Raw genomic sequence first — 15666 nt, 5'->3', positions numbered from 1 at the left:
AGCTACAATAAATAAATAGTCTGCCGCTTTCAAAGACAGCCTGTTTTTATTCTGGAATGGACTGTATCACGATGTACACATTCCTCATGGATAATTAACCAATTTTTTTTGTACTTTACTGATCTGAAAAATAATTGGAATACTTTTTTTCTCTCTTCTGTTATCCCACACTTTTCTTTCCCTTTCTTTTCCTTCCCCATTTCTCTATTATCTTTATTTCATTTGTATTTTATATTATGATAATCTAAATAAAATTTATATTAAAATGGATAAACTAATAATTTTACTGAATTGTATCAACTTGGTATAAGTTTTTGAAAAGATTCCAGCTGGACTATCAGAAAACATTTTCTTCATTTACATCAAAGGCACACGTTTCTGTCACGGAAATTACATTCTTTTAAAACATTATTGGTGACAGGAACATCCAGGACATATTTTTGACCAATTGGACAGCTGAGTAGTTTTAGTTATTTTGTTTTGCAGATTAAATTACATTAAGCCTATTCAATTCTTCAACTTTAATAACAAAAACTAACAAACAGCAAAAATCTAACAAACAGCAAAGTCAAACTGAAATAACTGAGTTTGACTATGGCTGCACTAGAAATCAAGAAAACTATACTGAAAGAACAGATTGAGGAATTGCTGATTTTAGTATAGTAATATTATTGGGTCAAGTATGTTTAGACAAAACTATACATATTGTTTATTCAAATTGTATTCTGAAATTATATAGAAAAGTTGAAGGTATTTTGTTTACAATTGAGTTACATATTAGAGTTGTATTCTACACTTACAAAGTAACCATTGTAGGAAAGATATGAACTTTTAAAGAGCATGTACAATATAAAAATCAAAAGTCAGGCACTTGCGGTTTTTTTCAGGCTAAAAGGAGAGAGTTCCATCAACACCACACAAGGCAAAGAAGGTTGATGAATTGTTATACAAAAAAAATATGTCCTACTTAGTTTCCTTTTTTATAAAGGCACTTTATATACAGATAGAGAAATGGTTAATAATCCTGTTAGCCTCAATTTTCATCGACTTCTTTACCATTAAAACAGTTTGATACAAATGTAAGTGCATTTTCTGTATTAAGTCAGTATATATTGCTTTTCTACAATTAAAAATATTTGGTACTGAAAGAAATACTGAATTTACACTCTACTTCAGAAATTATCAGATGACATCATGATGCCTTAGCCATTTCGAACAAAAATATCAAATTATTTTCTCCACATGAATAGAAATCTGTCAGAAGTGGGTTTGAAGTCTTTTATTTTCTTCACGCAATTTTTCAATTTCTGCTACTAAACTGTCATTTATAGAATATCTTTCAAGTAAGGCATGCATTTCATTCTAGAGAAAAGAAAAGGAAATTAATATGTAATAGAAGAATTAATATTAAATTACTGTTAGATATGAAATTTTAACAGCATCATTTAAAAAGTACCTTAGGGGTTTTTTTTAGAGAAAGGTAGACTTTATAGTTGTCACAAACAACCCAAAATAACCAAAACAGAGTAATGTTGTCACATTCTTTATTTTTTAAGTAAACCACTAACCTGGAAAAGACCACTGCTAGACCCGACAATCTTGGACCATTTTTGTCCTGGCTCCAACCTCCCCCTTTTAGGTTGTTGAAAAGGTGGCTTTCCGAATGTTTGGCTCCAAATCCATTATGGCTTACAGTAAAGGATTATGGAGTTGCATTTTAAAACATATGGACTACCTGCCCCAGATTTAGAATAATAAAATATTAAGCACTGCAATGAAAGGGAAGTTTGTCAACATATATGTACACCTCTTTATATTTGTATACATACCAACTGAACATGAAACTGTTTGATCATTTCTACTTGCAAATTTACAATGTCACGATGACAAGCTTCCCTGAGAAGAGAAAAATACCAATTTATGTCACAAGTCTAGACTTTTTTTCTTCAACTCAGAGATTTACTACTACACAGGTAATTTCAAAATGATAAACTATCATCCCACTACATCCCTTCACTTCAATGTTAATGTATTTCTTTGATGGAACCTACTAGAAATAGGCTATTAGAAAGGAGACAGTTTCTCTTCGTCTTACTGCATTTCCAGTGTCAAGTACCCAATATGACAGCTAATGCATCAGGCTTCTAAATTACTCTGATAAATGGAATACAGAGAAAAACATCTGTTTATTTGTAAGAAACTCTGCAAAATATGTATAATTCTACAAATAGTTCTACAAAATACAATTTTTGACATAATATGACAAGTAAGAAATTGTATGTTTTGCTGCAGCCATAAGCTACACATCATTTTGTGTGCGTGAGCATGCATATGTGTGTGCATATGCACAATACAGTTAGCTGAATCCTAAATTGGAAACTGGAGAAATTGACTATTTTGTTTCTTTCTTCTTAGGAAACGTGTTGCAGTGTTCGCACTACTTCAATGTCTTAGGCTGTTTTTCTCCCCCCACATCCCCTGTTTTATATCTACAAGTATTAAGTAATCCCCTAAATTAGAAATCTTCCCATAGATTCAAAAGTGTGTAACTCGACTATTAGTATATGGGATACTCAGTACCAGTACCAATGCACTAAAAGAGTCTGTTTTGTATTTATCTTGAAAAAGATTGGATATAGAAGTCTTACCAAAAATTTAGATCATTATTTTCAAACACTTGATAAAATAATTACGCTACTTAAAATATTTGCTATATTTTAGATACTAATTGAAATAAATACAAATAGAATACATTTCTTTTAATTCTCAATAGTTTTCCACAGCTACTTCTTCTAATAATTTTTTTTTTAAAAAATGATTGTCTTCTAAATTTTTGTTGCATCGGTTACAGTGTTCTCTTGCCTAGTTTAGACAGTAAAGCCATCAATGAATGCATGATCTGACAAGGGATTCTTCAGTTGGATTGTTTCAGAACATAATGCTATTCTATGGTCGACAGGAAGAGATTATCATTCAATTGCCTGCTAAAACTAAGGGTGGGTTAATCTAGCTCCTTCACCACTACAAATTAGCTCTCTGGTTACTATAAATGTAACAACAACAACAACAACAACAACAACAACAACAACAACAACAACAACAACAACAATAATAATAATAATAATAATAATAATAATAATAATAATAATAATAATAAAGTTGGAAGGGACCTTGGAGGTCATCGAGTCCAATCCCGTGCTCAGGCAGGAAACCCTATACCATTTTGGACAAATGGCTGTCCAGTCTCTTCTTACAAACTTCCAGTGTTGGAGCATTCACCGCTTCTGGAGGCAGGTTGTTCCCTTGGTTAATTGTTCTAACTGTCAGGAAGTTTCTCCTTAGTTCTAGGTTGCTTCTCTCCTTGATTAGTTTCCATCTGTTGCTTCTTGTCCTGCCCTCAGGCGCTTTGGAGAATAGCTTGACTCCCTCTTCTTTGTGGCAGCCCCTGAGATATTGGAACACTGCTATCATGTCCCCCCTCATCCTTCTCTTCGTTAAACTAGACATACCCAATTCCAGCAACCGTTCCTCATATGTTTTAGCCTCCAGTCTCCTAATCATCTTTGTTGCTCTTCTCTGTACTCTTTCTAGTCTCAGCATCTTTTTTACATCGTGGTGACCAAAATTGGATGCAGTATTCCAAGTGTGGCCTTACCAAGGCATTGTAAAGTGGTATTAATACTTCACGTGATCTTGATTCTATCCCTCTGTTAATGCAGCCCAGCACTGAGTTGGCTTTTTTGGCAGCTGCAGCACACTGCTGGCTCATATTTAGATGATTATCCACTAGGACTCCGAGATCCCTCTCACAGTTACTACTATTGAACAAGGTACCCCCTATACTATACCTGTACATTTAGTTTTTCTTGTCTAAATGTAGAACCTTACTTTTTTCACCATTGAATTTCATTTTGTTAGATAGCGCCCAGTGTTCAAGTCTGTCCAGGTCCTCCTGTATCTTAAGCCTGTCTTCTGGAGTGTTGGCTATTCCTGCCAGCTTGGTGTCATCCGCAAATTTGATGAGTTCTCCATCTATCCCCTCGTCCAAATCGTTGATGAAGATGTTGAAGAGCACTGGGCCTGGAACAGCGCCCTGGGGCATCCCACTACACACTTCCCTCCATGTAGATGCAGTTCCATTGAGGACCACACGCTGAGTACGGCCAGTCAGCTAGCTACGAATCCATCTGGTGGTGATGCTGTCTAACCCACATTTTTCTACCTTATCGAGTCGTAGGTTGTGATCTACTTTATCAAATGCCTTACTGAAGTCCAAGTAAATTACAGTATATCCACAGCATTCCTCTGATCCGCTAATTTTGTCATTTGGTCAAAGAATGCAATAAGGTTTGTCTGGCATGATCTGTTTTTCACAAACCCATGTTGGCTTTTAGTAGTGATTTTGTTTGCCTCTAGGTATTCGCTGATTCATTGTTTGATTATCTTTTCCAGAATCTTCCCAGGTATTGAGGTCAGGCTGATAGGTCTGTAATTTCCTGGATCCATTTTTCCCCTTTTTTAAAGATGGGAACTACATCAGCTCTTTTCCAATCCTCTGGTAGTTCCCCAGTGCTCCAAGATCTTTGAAAAATATAGTTCAGTGATTCTGAGATCACATCTGCCAGTTCCTTGAGAACCTTGGGGTATAATCCATCTGGTCCTGGTGATTTGAACTCGTCTAGGCTGGACAGGTGCTCACTTATCATTTTCTTGCCTATCTTAACGTGTTTCTATTGTTTTTTATGGCACTATTTTTGATAGGTTGGTCTGTTTTTTCCCTTTGTGTAAAGACAGATGCAAAAAACAAGTTAAATAGTTCTGCTTTCTCCCTATTGCTTGTCACCTTCTTGCCACTTTCGCCCACTAATGGACCAATCATTTCCTTCACTTTTTTCTTGTTTTTTACATGTTGAAAGAAGCTTTTTTTGTTATTTTTTACTTTGGTCGCAAGCCTTAATTCATTATGAGCCTTAGCTTTCCTCACTTCATCTTTGTAGGCTCGGGCTATTTGTTGATATTCTGATTTAGTTATGTGCCCCTCTTTCCACTTTCTATACTTGTCCTTTTTATCTTTCAATTTATCAGAGAGTTCTTTATGCAGCCATGCTGGTTTCTTTTGAGAGCTGTTATTTTTCCTCTTTGTTGGTATTGTGCTAGACTGGGCTTCTATTATCTCACTTTTCAGAATTTCCCAAGCCTCTTGAGTTGTTTTCCCCTGGAGGATTCTCATCCATGGAATCCGTCCCAAGCCCTCTCTAAGTTTATTGAAATTAGCTCTCTTGAAGTCCAAGACTCTAGTTTGACTATGTTCTATTGCTTGTGCTTCCATAATGTTGAATTCCAATATTGCATGATCACTACCTGTGGCTTCAACACCTTCTATCATCTCATCTCTGTTAGTGAGAATTAGATCCAAAATGGCTAATCCCCTAGTTCACTTCTCTACTTTTTGGGAGACAAAATTGTCTGCTAGGTTTGTCAGGAATCTGTTTGATCTTCCACTTGGTGCAGAGTTTGTCTCCCAGTTGATGTCAGGGTAGTAACAGCAATATGTATCAAATAAAATAAACAAAGTATTATATGCATCCAGTTTCTATAAGCAACTTTCAGGTGAGGCAATGTTCAATATATAACACCAAAAGGGAGTTGGATGTACTTTGATGTCAATATTTACTTTTGTTCTAGAAAATTGTGGATCCAGATAAAGGAATATAAAATATTTAAAAAGCAAGTAATATTCTATAGATAAGGAATGTTACTACCAACCATAGAGGAAGACCTGTGATTAAAGGAGCATCAGCAGTGCTTTAGATAAACAATGTGATATAAACCTATTGAGCTTTAATGTTTATAGTATTTGCAGTAATTTTCTGGAATCCTATGTACATTCAATAATAGAAAATCTGAGCCATCACCAACCCCACCAAATACTGCTCCACAACAGTTCTCCTGATCACTGACCATACTGGCCATGGATTCTAAACACCAGAGTCCAATAACATCTAAAGAACATGATTTCTCCAGTCATGCTATAAACCTTTTCCAAATTCATCACCACTGCAGGGGTCTCCTGCATTCTTTGTTTGGGGGGGGCAGGGTTCTTATGGAATCAATGCAGAAATTACAAGAATGCCACAAAAATACCATCCCAAGGTCTTTCCCTTGAGAATTAGTACTGAAGTATATTTAACAGTTTTCATCTTCTTCAGGACCTAAGGTATTTTCTCTTAAGCAAATTGACGAGGAGATACCTACTGATGAATGAGCAGGAAATTTCATGAGTGAGAGCCCATCAAAGTTATATGAAGATAGGAAAAGATTAACTAGAATTTGCTATGAAAATGGCATTAGCAGCTGTTTCAAGACTGACATAGAACATTATTAAGGCAGCCATTTCACATTCAGAAAAAAAAGCTTGTTTCACTCTTGAATCAGGGCACACCAAATTCAGAACAGTTCAGTTTTGAAATAGTTTATATACAACATCTACTAAGTGGTAATGCTCATGAAAAATAAATGTGTAGAAAAATATGGTAAAGTAACATATGAATCTAATTCTCTTTACCTGAAATCATCCAGAGTTTCTTGTATCATATTCTGAATGAAATGAATTTGTATTGATGATAAAGGTGCATTCGATCGGCTGTTTCCAATAGTATCTATTATTTTTTCAGATAGTGTACTAGCAACTCCAGAAGTAATATTGGAAGATATCTTTGGATCTATGCAAAATAATCAAGAAGCATGAGCATTTCATTTTTACAGGAATAAGAAGAATGGAAGTAGCCTGCAAACTAGAATATCAAAAAGACATCTATAGTTATTCTTACCATGTCATTTCTCATCATCAACTATGTTGCGAAGTAAGGAAGAGTTGTAAGAATTCCTCACTCAGCATACAAATTTAGAGCAAGCTTATGATTAAAACATTAAGGATAAAACCTTGAAGAATACAAATCAAAATCTAATACATACTAATGAAGACATTATCTGGAAATTATACTGTGTTCATAAGAGTTAGAAACTTAGATTATGTGATATTACCTTTCAGCTCAGCAATGTAGTAGTTAATGGTTTAAAGAAAGATTTTAAATTACTATTGAAATACAACAGCATTTTTAAAAATGTGGGCATCTCTTGAATATTATACCACAAAAGTGTGAGTTACACATACTTGTTGAGGTAGTACCATTAATTGGTGATTCATATAAAAGTTGTGTCTGGGTATTCTTAATAAGTCTTTCTCTGGAATCAGGACTCTTGATTAAATTGGCAACAGGTGGAGTATTCAGGGTTGAAGAATCAGAGATTGAGCTCAACTACAGCAGGAGGGACAGAAAATATATGTATTAATAACCCATAACATTGTAAAAAGAGGATAGGGGAGACCTATCAAAGTACAATAAGTGATTATTTTTGCTACCAGCATGATTGCTGCAAGGTAACAATTTCTCTCTTATTTGAATGCTATTTATCACATGGTAAGACCCACTTGAAATCCAAATCACTGACAGCTATTCTTTCCTCAAATGCAGTAAGTACATCTGAACTGCTTATTAAAACTTTCAAGAGGAAGTACACAAGGTTTTTGGGTTTTGTCTGCTTATTTTTAAGAATCCATATCTGTTCTTAGCTTATCCATGCAATATCAGTTTTTATATACAGTAGCATCTATAGCATCTATCTATTTTTAACTCTGTTCTCAACTATGCTTTTTAGTTACATTTTTATATTATTTTATGATGTTGTTTATAAACTGCCCAGATTCATTTAGGTGAGATGGGCAGTGTACAAATTTGATAAATGAATAAATAGGGAAGTGAAAACAAGTACTGTAAAATAGAGATATCAAGCAGCACCCACCCCTTTTGCATCACTTGATAAAGCACTGTATTGATAAACTGTCATGCTGGGACAAAGTGTCAAACTGTCAAGCAAGCAAGTACCATAGTTCTGGCATGTTGGAATCATTCAAGAAAGCAAGGCCCAACCTATGGGCAGCCTTCATCATACCTTTCCTACTAGGACCCAATAATAATAATAACAACACCTGATAGCTCCAAAATGAACAGGAAGAAAATGTTGTGCACATAGTTACAGTGTTCCTGATCTATCTTGTTATAAAACTGATGCGGATGTAATATGATCCAATCTTAAAGTTCCTGTAAGATTGCATGATGTACGATGTATCAGCTTTTATGTTTTATGCAAAAGGAGAGAAGTTGAAAGCAAAATAAAAGACAAAACTGTAATCACACTATACCTGTTTGATGTGCTCACTGGATTCTTGTTTTCCATGATTTGTTTTTTTAACATCAATATCTAGATGCTCATCTTCCTCTTTAATGGGGGAGCCAACAAATATATTAAGTGGACTTGAATGAACAATTTGTGGATTTGATCCTGCTGGATTTTTTCTTGTAGGTAAAGCATTATTAAACTGAGAGAGAAAATCCATGCTTAAAAGATAAGATTGAAAATCCAAACCTATAATGCAAAGCAAAAGATCACATATTTGCATTGCTTAATTTAAAACGTTTCTGATACATAGTCAAAAGTCTTTTGAAATAGTAGTTTTAGTTCTATAATACTGCTACTATCGTTATTATAACAGAAGGTGTATTATAAAAGGTACTTACCATCATTCTTTCCTGGAACATCTTCATTTGCTTTACAAGCCACAATATCTAGAACAGATAAAGTGATATTGACAGTATAAAGAAAAAGAAAAACCAATACATTCTGTTTTCTAAATTATGAGCTATTCCACCAAGTTTGTATCATTTACAAATATAATAAACATTCACACATCTCTTCATTCAAATCATTGATAAAAAGTATTGAGCAAAAAAGGATCCATTTAGTATCTCCCTTCAATTCGATGAGAAATAATTGATGAGCATTCTTCAAGCAAACCTTGGGTCCACCTAATAGATTTGACTACAGAATGACTGTAACATTCTAACCATAAGAGTCAATAGGAGCAAGAGTTCTAATGCAATAAACACAGTTCTTACTAATAAACAAACAGTTTAATTTCAGCATCAACATACCATCTCGAAGTGGAGAAAATAGGTCACCCAAACTATTTTTTCCCAAGTCTTCAAAATTAGTTGAATTAGAAGTATTCCCATGATCCAACTCTTTGGAAGGAATTACATCCACATTGCTGCTCTGGGTCAAGCCTATAAGGGGAAAACATTTTTGAAAAGAAAAGAATTGCTTTAAGAATAAACTAAACTCTCATTCATGCAAGCAACTTCTGTTTTCATAAGCAATATAATTTGGTATATTGAAGAGTCATAGCAATAATAAAACAAGTTCAGCAGATTTCAGATAAGGGGTTTAGAGATTTCTAATAAGAAGCTGACCTTTAAAAAGATGGAATGCTGCCAAAATATGATTGGTAGCATGTTCCACACAACCAATGGGGCTTGTTGTAGAGGAAATATAATTAATATTGAGTTGCAAGCAACAGCCATAACCATAACCAATCATTACCAACCATACCTGTGAATAACTTTAATTGTGTGGACAATGAATATTAACAAATGTTGTGCCAAGCCACCCACAACACTGGTAGAATGCTACTTTCCTTTAGGCATTAATTAACAATACAGGAAGGGCTGATAGAAACATTTGCTGTCTGAATGAAGAAACATACCCCTCCCATTGTATGTGCAACTTGTAGTTGAGTATTTCTTCAGCATAAGTGAAAGTATCTGCCAGGGCACCTTAAAGTTATACATTATGGGTGCTAATTGTAATGACTATCTCATTTTGTCTACTGATAATACTGGCCTTGAATACAAGATAGAATTGTTTTTCTGTAAATAAATTTCTCAAAATCTCTTCCAAATATTAAAAAGGCATTATGCTGCCATCTAAATATATTTATTATATCTGTAATCAGAGTTTTCTGGACAGATTACAAAATTATTCAAAACAAGAAAAATAATGAATAGTACAGATACATTTAACACATAAAAAAATCATCATCTAAGCATTTGATATTTTTTAAAAATGCCCAATAGGAGATTCCATAAGCATCCACAAGTCTACAACTTTTTGCCTAGAATGGCACACTGAAAAGGCTCTCCAAAATTGACCAGAGTCAAAGTCAGGATTTTGTTATATTTTTTTATGCAAATTTTACATAAGGTTATCTTTAAAAAGAAAGATATGCAATTTTCAAAAAGAAAGATATTGGTGAAACTACTTTAATCAAAATAGGAAAATGTTCTAAATATGCTATCTTAAGAGATAGAGAAACTTGTTTTCATATTTATTTAAAGCAGTGTTTTTCAAATTTGGCAACTTCAAGATGAGTGGACTTCAACATCCAGAATTCTCCAGCCAGCATTCTTTCAATTCTGGAAGTTGAAGACCATTCCATTTAAGCTGCCAAATTTGGAAAACACAGATTTAGAGTGATATCCTTGATTCACCAAACAAACACAAAAAACCTCACAGATAAATGATTACATGATTTTCAAATCAGTATCGCAAGAAGCAATGCTGGGAATAGCAGACGTAGGAAAGAGTCACGTACTCCATTGCTCTGGTGGTGCTGTCTTTCTTACACACACATCACACACACGCAGAGAGAGAAGAGAAGAGAAGAGAAGAGAAGAGAAGAGAAGAGAAGAGAAGAGAAGAGAAGAGAAGAGAAGAGAAGAGAAGAGAAGAGAAGAGAAGAGAAGAGAAGAAGTAGAGTTTAATTTTTAAGCGTGTATTGTTTATTCTGTTTTTCCTGGCCCCAAGATGATAATTTTTTTTTACTATAGGCCATCTATGATTGAGTTAAAAAACGTTTTTGGAAAAAAAAAAAAAAAAAAAAGGCCTTACCAGAGTGAATAACTTTACATAACAAAAACAACATTTTTTTGCATAACAGAATTTTTAAAAAAGAGTTTTTTAAAATTCTTTTTTTTTACCTGATTTTTCTGGAATAGCATCAGTTCCTTTAACTTCATTACTTGGCATGGACTGGGGCAGGAATGTAGCAGGTACATTAGATATAAGATTTTTTAAAATGCCAACATTTTGAATTCCTCCAGTATTATTTGTCGATTTGACCCCAGATTTTTTGCAAGTTTGCTTACTTGAACTTGTTTTATGACTAGACTAAAAATAAAAATAAGTATGTCAGAAATATTCCAAATAAAATTATCTACAACTATGACTAGAATGTTAGCATCAATTATCGTAACATTTTTAATTCCTGTAAAAATAAACCATTCAAACAAATTATTTTCAAGTTAAATGTTAAACCAGTATGATTGAGAATATCAGCTGTTTTGTAGACATAAAAACTGTACAATTTGAATACAATTAAAATATAAAGATATTTCAAAGCTTAATAAATGTGCATGATTTGTTTATTAATTTACCATAAATGGAAAATATTTAGTTTTTTTAATTCAACGTTTCAACAATATATGCTCAAGGTCTTTTACCTTTGAAAAACTGTTACAATTCTGCAGTGTTATGCATTTCACAGAGGTTTTGTGAGCACTGACTGATTTCACAGGTGCTGTCAGCTTTCTTAAATCATAATGGTATATTTTTCCACGAGAGGAGCCAACAGTCAGTGAATTTCCTTCAGGCATGAATTCTACTGCAGTTAGAGGAGATTCTGCTACTAAAGTTCTCAACTGCCTTTATATGTCAAATAAAGATATTGAACACAAAAGGAAAAAAATGTAAGAATGTTACATACAGTTTTTTAAATAAAAACTGTTATCTTGTTGAGTTTTCTGTTGGGTTTGATCTGGTTACATCTGTATATCTGACCCAAGATTATTCAGTGGGCTTAATGGCCAAAATAAGACCTGACACACACATTTTCCCGATAAATGATTATCTCTACCAATATGCCCATTTTATCTTTTTAGTTTTATTATTTATTCATCTTATATTTAAATATTAATGCATAAAGTTCATACACAAAGGTCATCATTCTTCTAGTGGAAACATGTCCCTAAAAACTGCTAGTCATGATACCTTCTCAATTTTGACAAAGATTCAAGTATGTGGCATGGCAAATTGAACTCTCGGAGTGAATATCTTATACCTTATTTGGGGTTTCTGCTTAGATTTTCTTCTCATACACTCCAACCATTATAGGTTCAGAATAAAAAACAGATTTAAGCTTTTAATTGTCTGGGACAGTACATAAATAAATAATAAACTTCAGGGCATCAACATTGGATTTTCTCCACTTTTCCCATTTGATTTAATCAATCAATCTAATAATGAATTGCAGAGAACTTCAAATTCAAGATTTGACATATGAATAATCATTCTCAGGTTTCATCACTATAAGGTTCTCTTTACTGAAGCAAACAAGATTTTTATATATGAAAAACATTCTAAAAACAATTTTCAAACATACTTTTCAAATTTACTTTTGAAATTAAAATGAGTTTAGTTTCATTAGAGAGTTCATGATGAAGGTTTTAAAATATTTTGGGTTTGATGTAAATTTATTTGTTTATTGAATATATTGGCAGCCCATTTGTCAAGTGACTAGCTGAAAGCTGTTATTTATATTGTAAGTAAGTACACTGACAATTATATATTTACCTTTTACTTGCTGTGTCATAGAGAATTATCCTTTTATCTAGACCTACAGTTACAAGCAGCAACTCACTGATGGGAGAAAAACAGATTTCATAAGCTGGAGCTTTATGAGCATTTTCAAAGTTATGGTACGGAGTTTGACTGTTGACATCCCACAGGGTTACAGTTCCACTGTCAGAGACGCTGCCCAGTAATGCTTTTTTAAAGGGAGAATATTTCAAATGGCGTATGGGCTGTAAGAAAACAAACAAACAGCATTCCATAATTTCTATTTCAACTGAAGTTTGGCTTAGCCAAAATCCAACTCTAAAAGTTTAAGTCAAAGTAATTAGTGGCACATCCATGTTCATAATGTTTAATGTGTAGGGCAGTGGTGGCGAACCTATGGCACATGTGCCAGAAGCGGCACTCAGAGCCCTCTTTGTGGGCACTCGTGCCATGCCCCGGAGATGGTGAGCAACTGGCCCCCACCACATTGGCCCCGCCCACCCAGTCTGTCATGACCACCGCGGCCACGCCCACACGGCACCCAGTGATAAATAAGTGGGTTTTGGGTTGCAGTTTGGGCACTGGGTTTCTAAAAGGTTCGCCATCACTGGTGTAGGGAGTCTTTTAATCAAAGACTTCAAGCTGATGCATATTTGTGTTAAACATACAATCCCAAGATGTCTTAAGATTTTATTTTTAATCCTATTAATAAAAGAATTTGTGTTTTTTTTAACAATAGTTCATGATCAAATAATCAGCTAAAGACTACTATCAAAATCACATATGCAAGCAAAGGAAAATAGAAACTTCTATAGTAGCCTATAAAGTAGCCAAGTCATCTGGAAAAAATGTGACATTTTTAATTATTTAAAAAGAATTGTAACACTTATACATTTCATGGGATCTCTTTCAAAAAAACTGGCAAAACCTACCATTTCTTAAGAACTGAAGACCTTTAAGGTGAGATATATTTTTCATTTCAGTCACTACTAAAAACATTTTATTTCATTTAGAAGTGTAGCACTTGTAATTTGGAAAGAATGGTGCATAAAAACTGGAGTGTTTTATTAAATGTCTTTCTAAATGAAGCTATTTCATAATCTCACCCATTTAAAAAAGCAATATCTCTCACATTAACACATAGGAGGCCAGATATTGTTGTTCTAATATAAAATCTATGGAAATACAGTACAGGTAGTCCTCAACTTACAATAGTTCATTTACTGACCGTTCAAAGTTATAATAGCACTGAAAAAAGTGACTTATGACCGTTTTTCACACTTATGACTGTTGCAGCACATAATCAAAATTCAGACACTTGGCAACTGACTCATATCTATGATGGTTGCAGTGTCCTGGGGTCATGTGATCACTTTTTGTGACCTTCTGACAAGCAAAGTCAATAGGAAAGTCGGATTCACGTAACCGTGTTACTAATTTAATACCTGAAGTTATTCATTTAACAACTGTGGCAAAGAAAGGTCATAAAATGGAGCAAACTCACTTAACAAATATCTCATTTAGAAACAAAAATTTTGGGCTCAATTGTGGTTGTAAGTTGAGGTCTACTTGTTTACAACAAATTGCTGTACAGGCTGTGATTGGAAAAAGCACTGGTGCCTTTGCAAAAGGACTTTCTGTGTATATTATTCCCATTTTCACATATTATGAAAAAGCATAAATCCTAATGCAGCATTTTAATAAAAATGCCACCCTCGGATGTCACCAGGAAAGAGGAAGGCATATTAAAGATGGCTTAAAGTATTAACTACTTTGTAAGACACTACCCAATAGTCTGCCCAAAGATGTGTTTTTATTTTTTCTCAGGATTTTTCTTTTGTTTGTTGCATTTGTTGCTAGATATGGCCTATTTTCAAATTTACTATTCTGCCAGTTTCTTGTCCCACACAAAATCTGGCCCTGTTTATTTAGTTTTGGAACACTCAACAATAAAGTTCTCCCCTCTTTTCCTTAATGTTTTTCCAACATTATGTTGAGTTGAAAAGAATAACAAGTTGGAAAAAAAACATGCAGAGCACGTCTTTGTATCATATAGACTTGTATCAAAGCACAGCAACCTATTTTTTCCCTTCCCAACAGCAATCCTATGGCAGAGAACTGGGCAATGCCACCTGAAAGAACGCAGGGGTTCAATTCAAGAGAATCTTTCAATTCTCTTAGGGATGCACTGGGAGATATTTTTCCCCTCTTCAGACCCAAACCAGAAAAAGTCATTTTTAAAATATATAGACTTTTGCTACCACACAAATTAGGTCCCAGTTCTCCTGCAGAGGAATAGAGTTCTGAGCTCTTTTACTTTATTTATTTCCAACATTCTGTCAGGTTGGAAAGAGTGAAAACAGTGGGTCACAGGCATGGTTTTTTACTAAAAAGCACATTTCCTCTTGTGGCTCAACACTGTGGTCATAGCATAATATATAGCATTCAGAGAAGAGATTGAAACTGACACAATATCCAGTACTGAGAAACAGAAAAGTAGTACCTGAAAAACCTTTAACTGAACGTCAGCACTGATACCACATCTTTATTACAAGAGCAGCCCTTTCAAATGTTTAGTCAGCAAGTCTGCCATATAAGTTTCACTGGAGTGACATGCAATTAAAATTTAACAACTTTTCCAAGGTAGGCAATTCTGCAATAACAATGGAAACTTTTGAATCCTGACAAGAATGCCAAGCTTAGTGTCTCCTCTTTATTGCTAATTTTTTTTTCAAGACTGAAGTTGTGATTCAGCAAGATATTATGAAGCTAAAATTGATGGAATAATGCCTTTTTTAACGGCATGCATTCTTTGTTAACATGGAACATACTTTCAATGAGATTATTTTCACAATCCTTCATATATTAGACATTTATTTATTTTATTTATTTATTTTTATTTATATTTAAATTTATATGCCGCCCTTCTCCCCATGGGACTCAGGGCGGCTCACAGCATATTAAAACATTGTACAAAAAATTTTCCCCTGCTAAAAACCAATTAAAATCCAAATATTGGTAGCTGTGGCTCTTTAAAATTGTTTAAAAATTGTCCCTATTTAAAACTCACCTTAGGTCAGGCCCGCTTGTTGA

The 15666-nt window shown here is 34.1% G+C and overlaps 1 protein-coding gene across 1 annotated transcript in view; it reads right to left on the bottom strand.

Moving 5' to 3' along the window:
• Nucleotides 1–236: 236 nt before the first annotated feature.
• Nucleotides 237–15666, bottom strand: part of NEDD1 (NEDD1 gamma-tubulin ring complex targeting factor) — a 38785-nt gene continuing 23355 nt past the window's right edge. Inside the window, exons 6-15 of the mRNA XM_015812640.1 lie at nucleotides 12589–12818; nucleotides 11460–11661; nucleotides 10938–11127; nucleotides 9054–9185; nucleotides 8640–8687; nucleotides 8264–8487; nucleotides 7175–7319; nucleotides 6566–6722; nucleotides 1830–1896; nucleotides 237–1362 (exon numbers count right to left, since the gene is read on the bottom strand). Of these exons, the coding sequence (XP_015668126.1) occupies nucleotides 1258–1362; nucleotides 1830–1896; nucleotides 6566–6722; nucleotides 7175–7319; nucleotides 8264–8487; nucleotides 8640–8687; nucleotides 9054–9185; nucleotides 10938–11127; nucleotides 11460–11661; nucleotides 12589–12818 (1500 nt within the window). The 3' untranslated portion in view covers nucleotides 237–1257. The remainder of the gene's footprint in view (nucleotides 1363–1829; nucleotides 1897–6565; nucleotides 6723–7174; nucleotides 7320–8263; nucleotides 8488–8639; nucleotides 8688–9053; nucleotides 9186–10937; nucleotides 11128–11459; nucleotides 11662–12588; nucleotides 12819–15666) is intronic.

The sequence above is a fragment of the Protobothrops mucrosquamatus genome, unplaced genomic scaffold, assembly GCF_001527695.2.
Source record: "Protobothrops mucrosquamatus isolate PMUCROS unplaced genomic scaffold, P.Mucros_1.0 scaffold102, whole genome shotgun sequence".
NCBI lineage: Eukaryota > Metazoa > Chordata > Lepidosauria > Squamata > Viperidae > Protobothrops > Protobothrops mucrosquamatus.
Note: the sequence above shows the minus strand (reverse complement) of the source record. Positions and strands in the feature narration are given on the sequence as shown.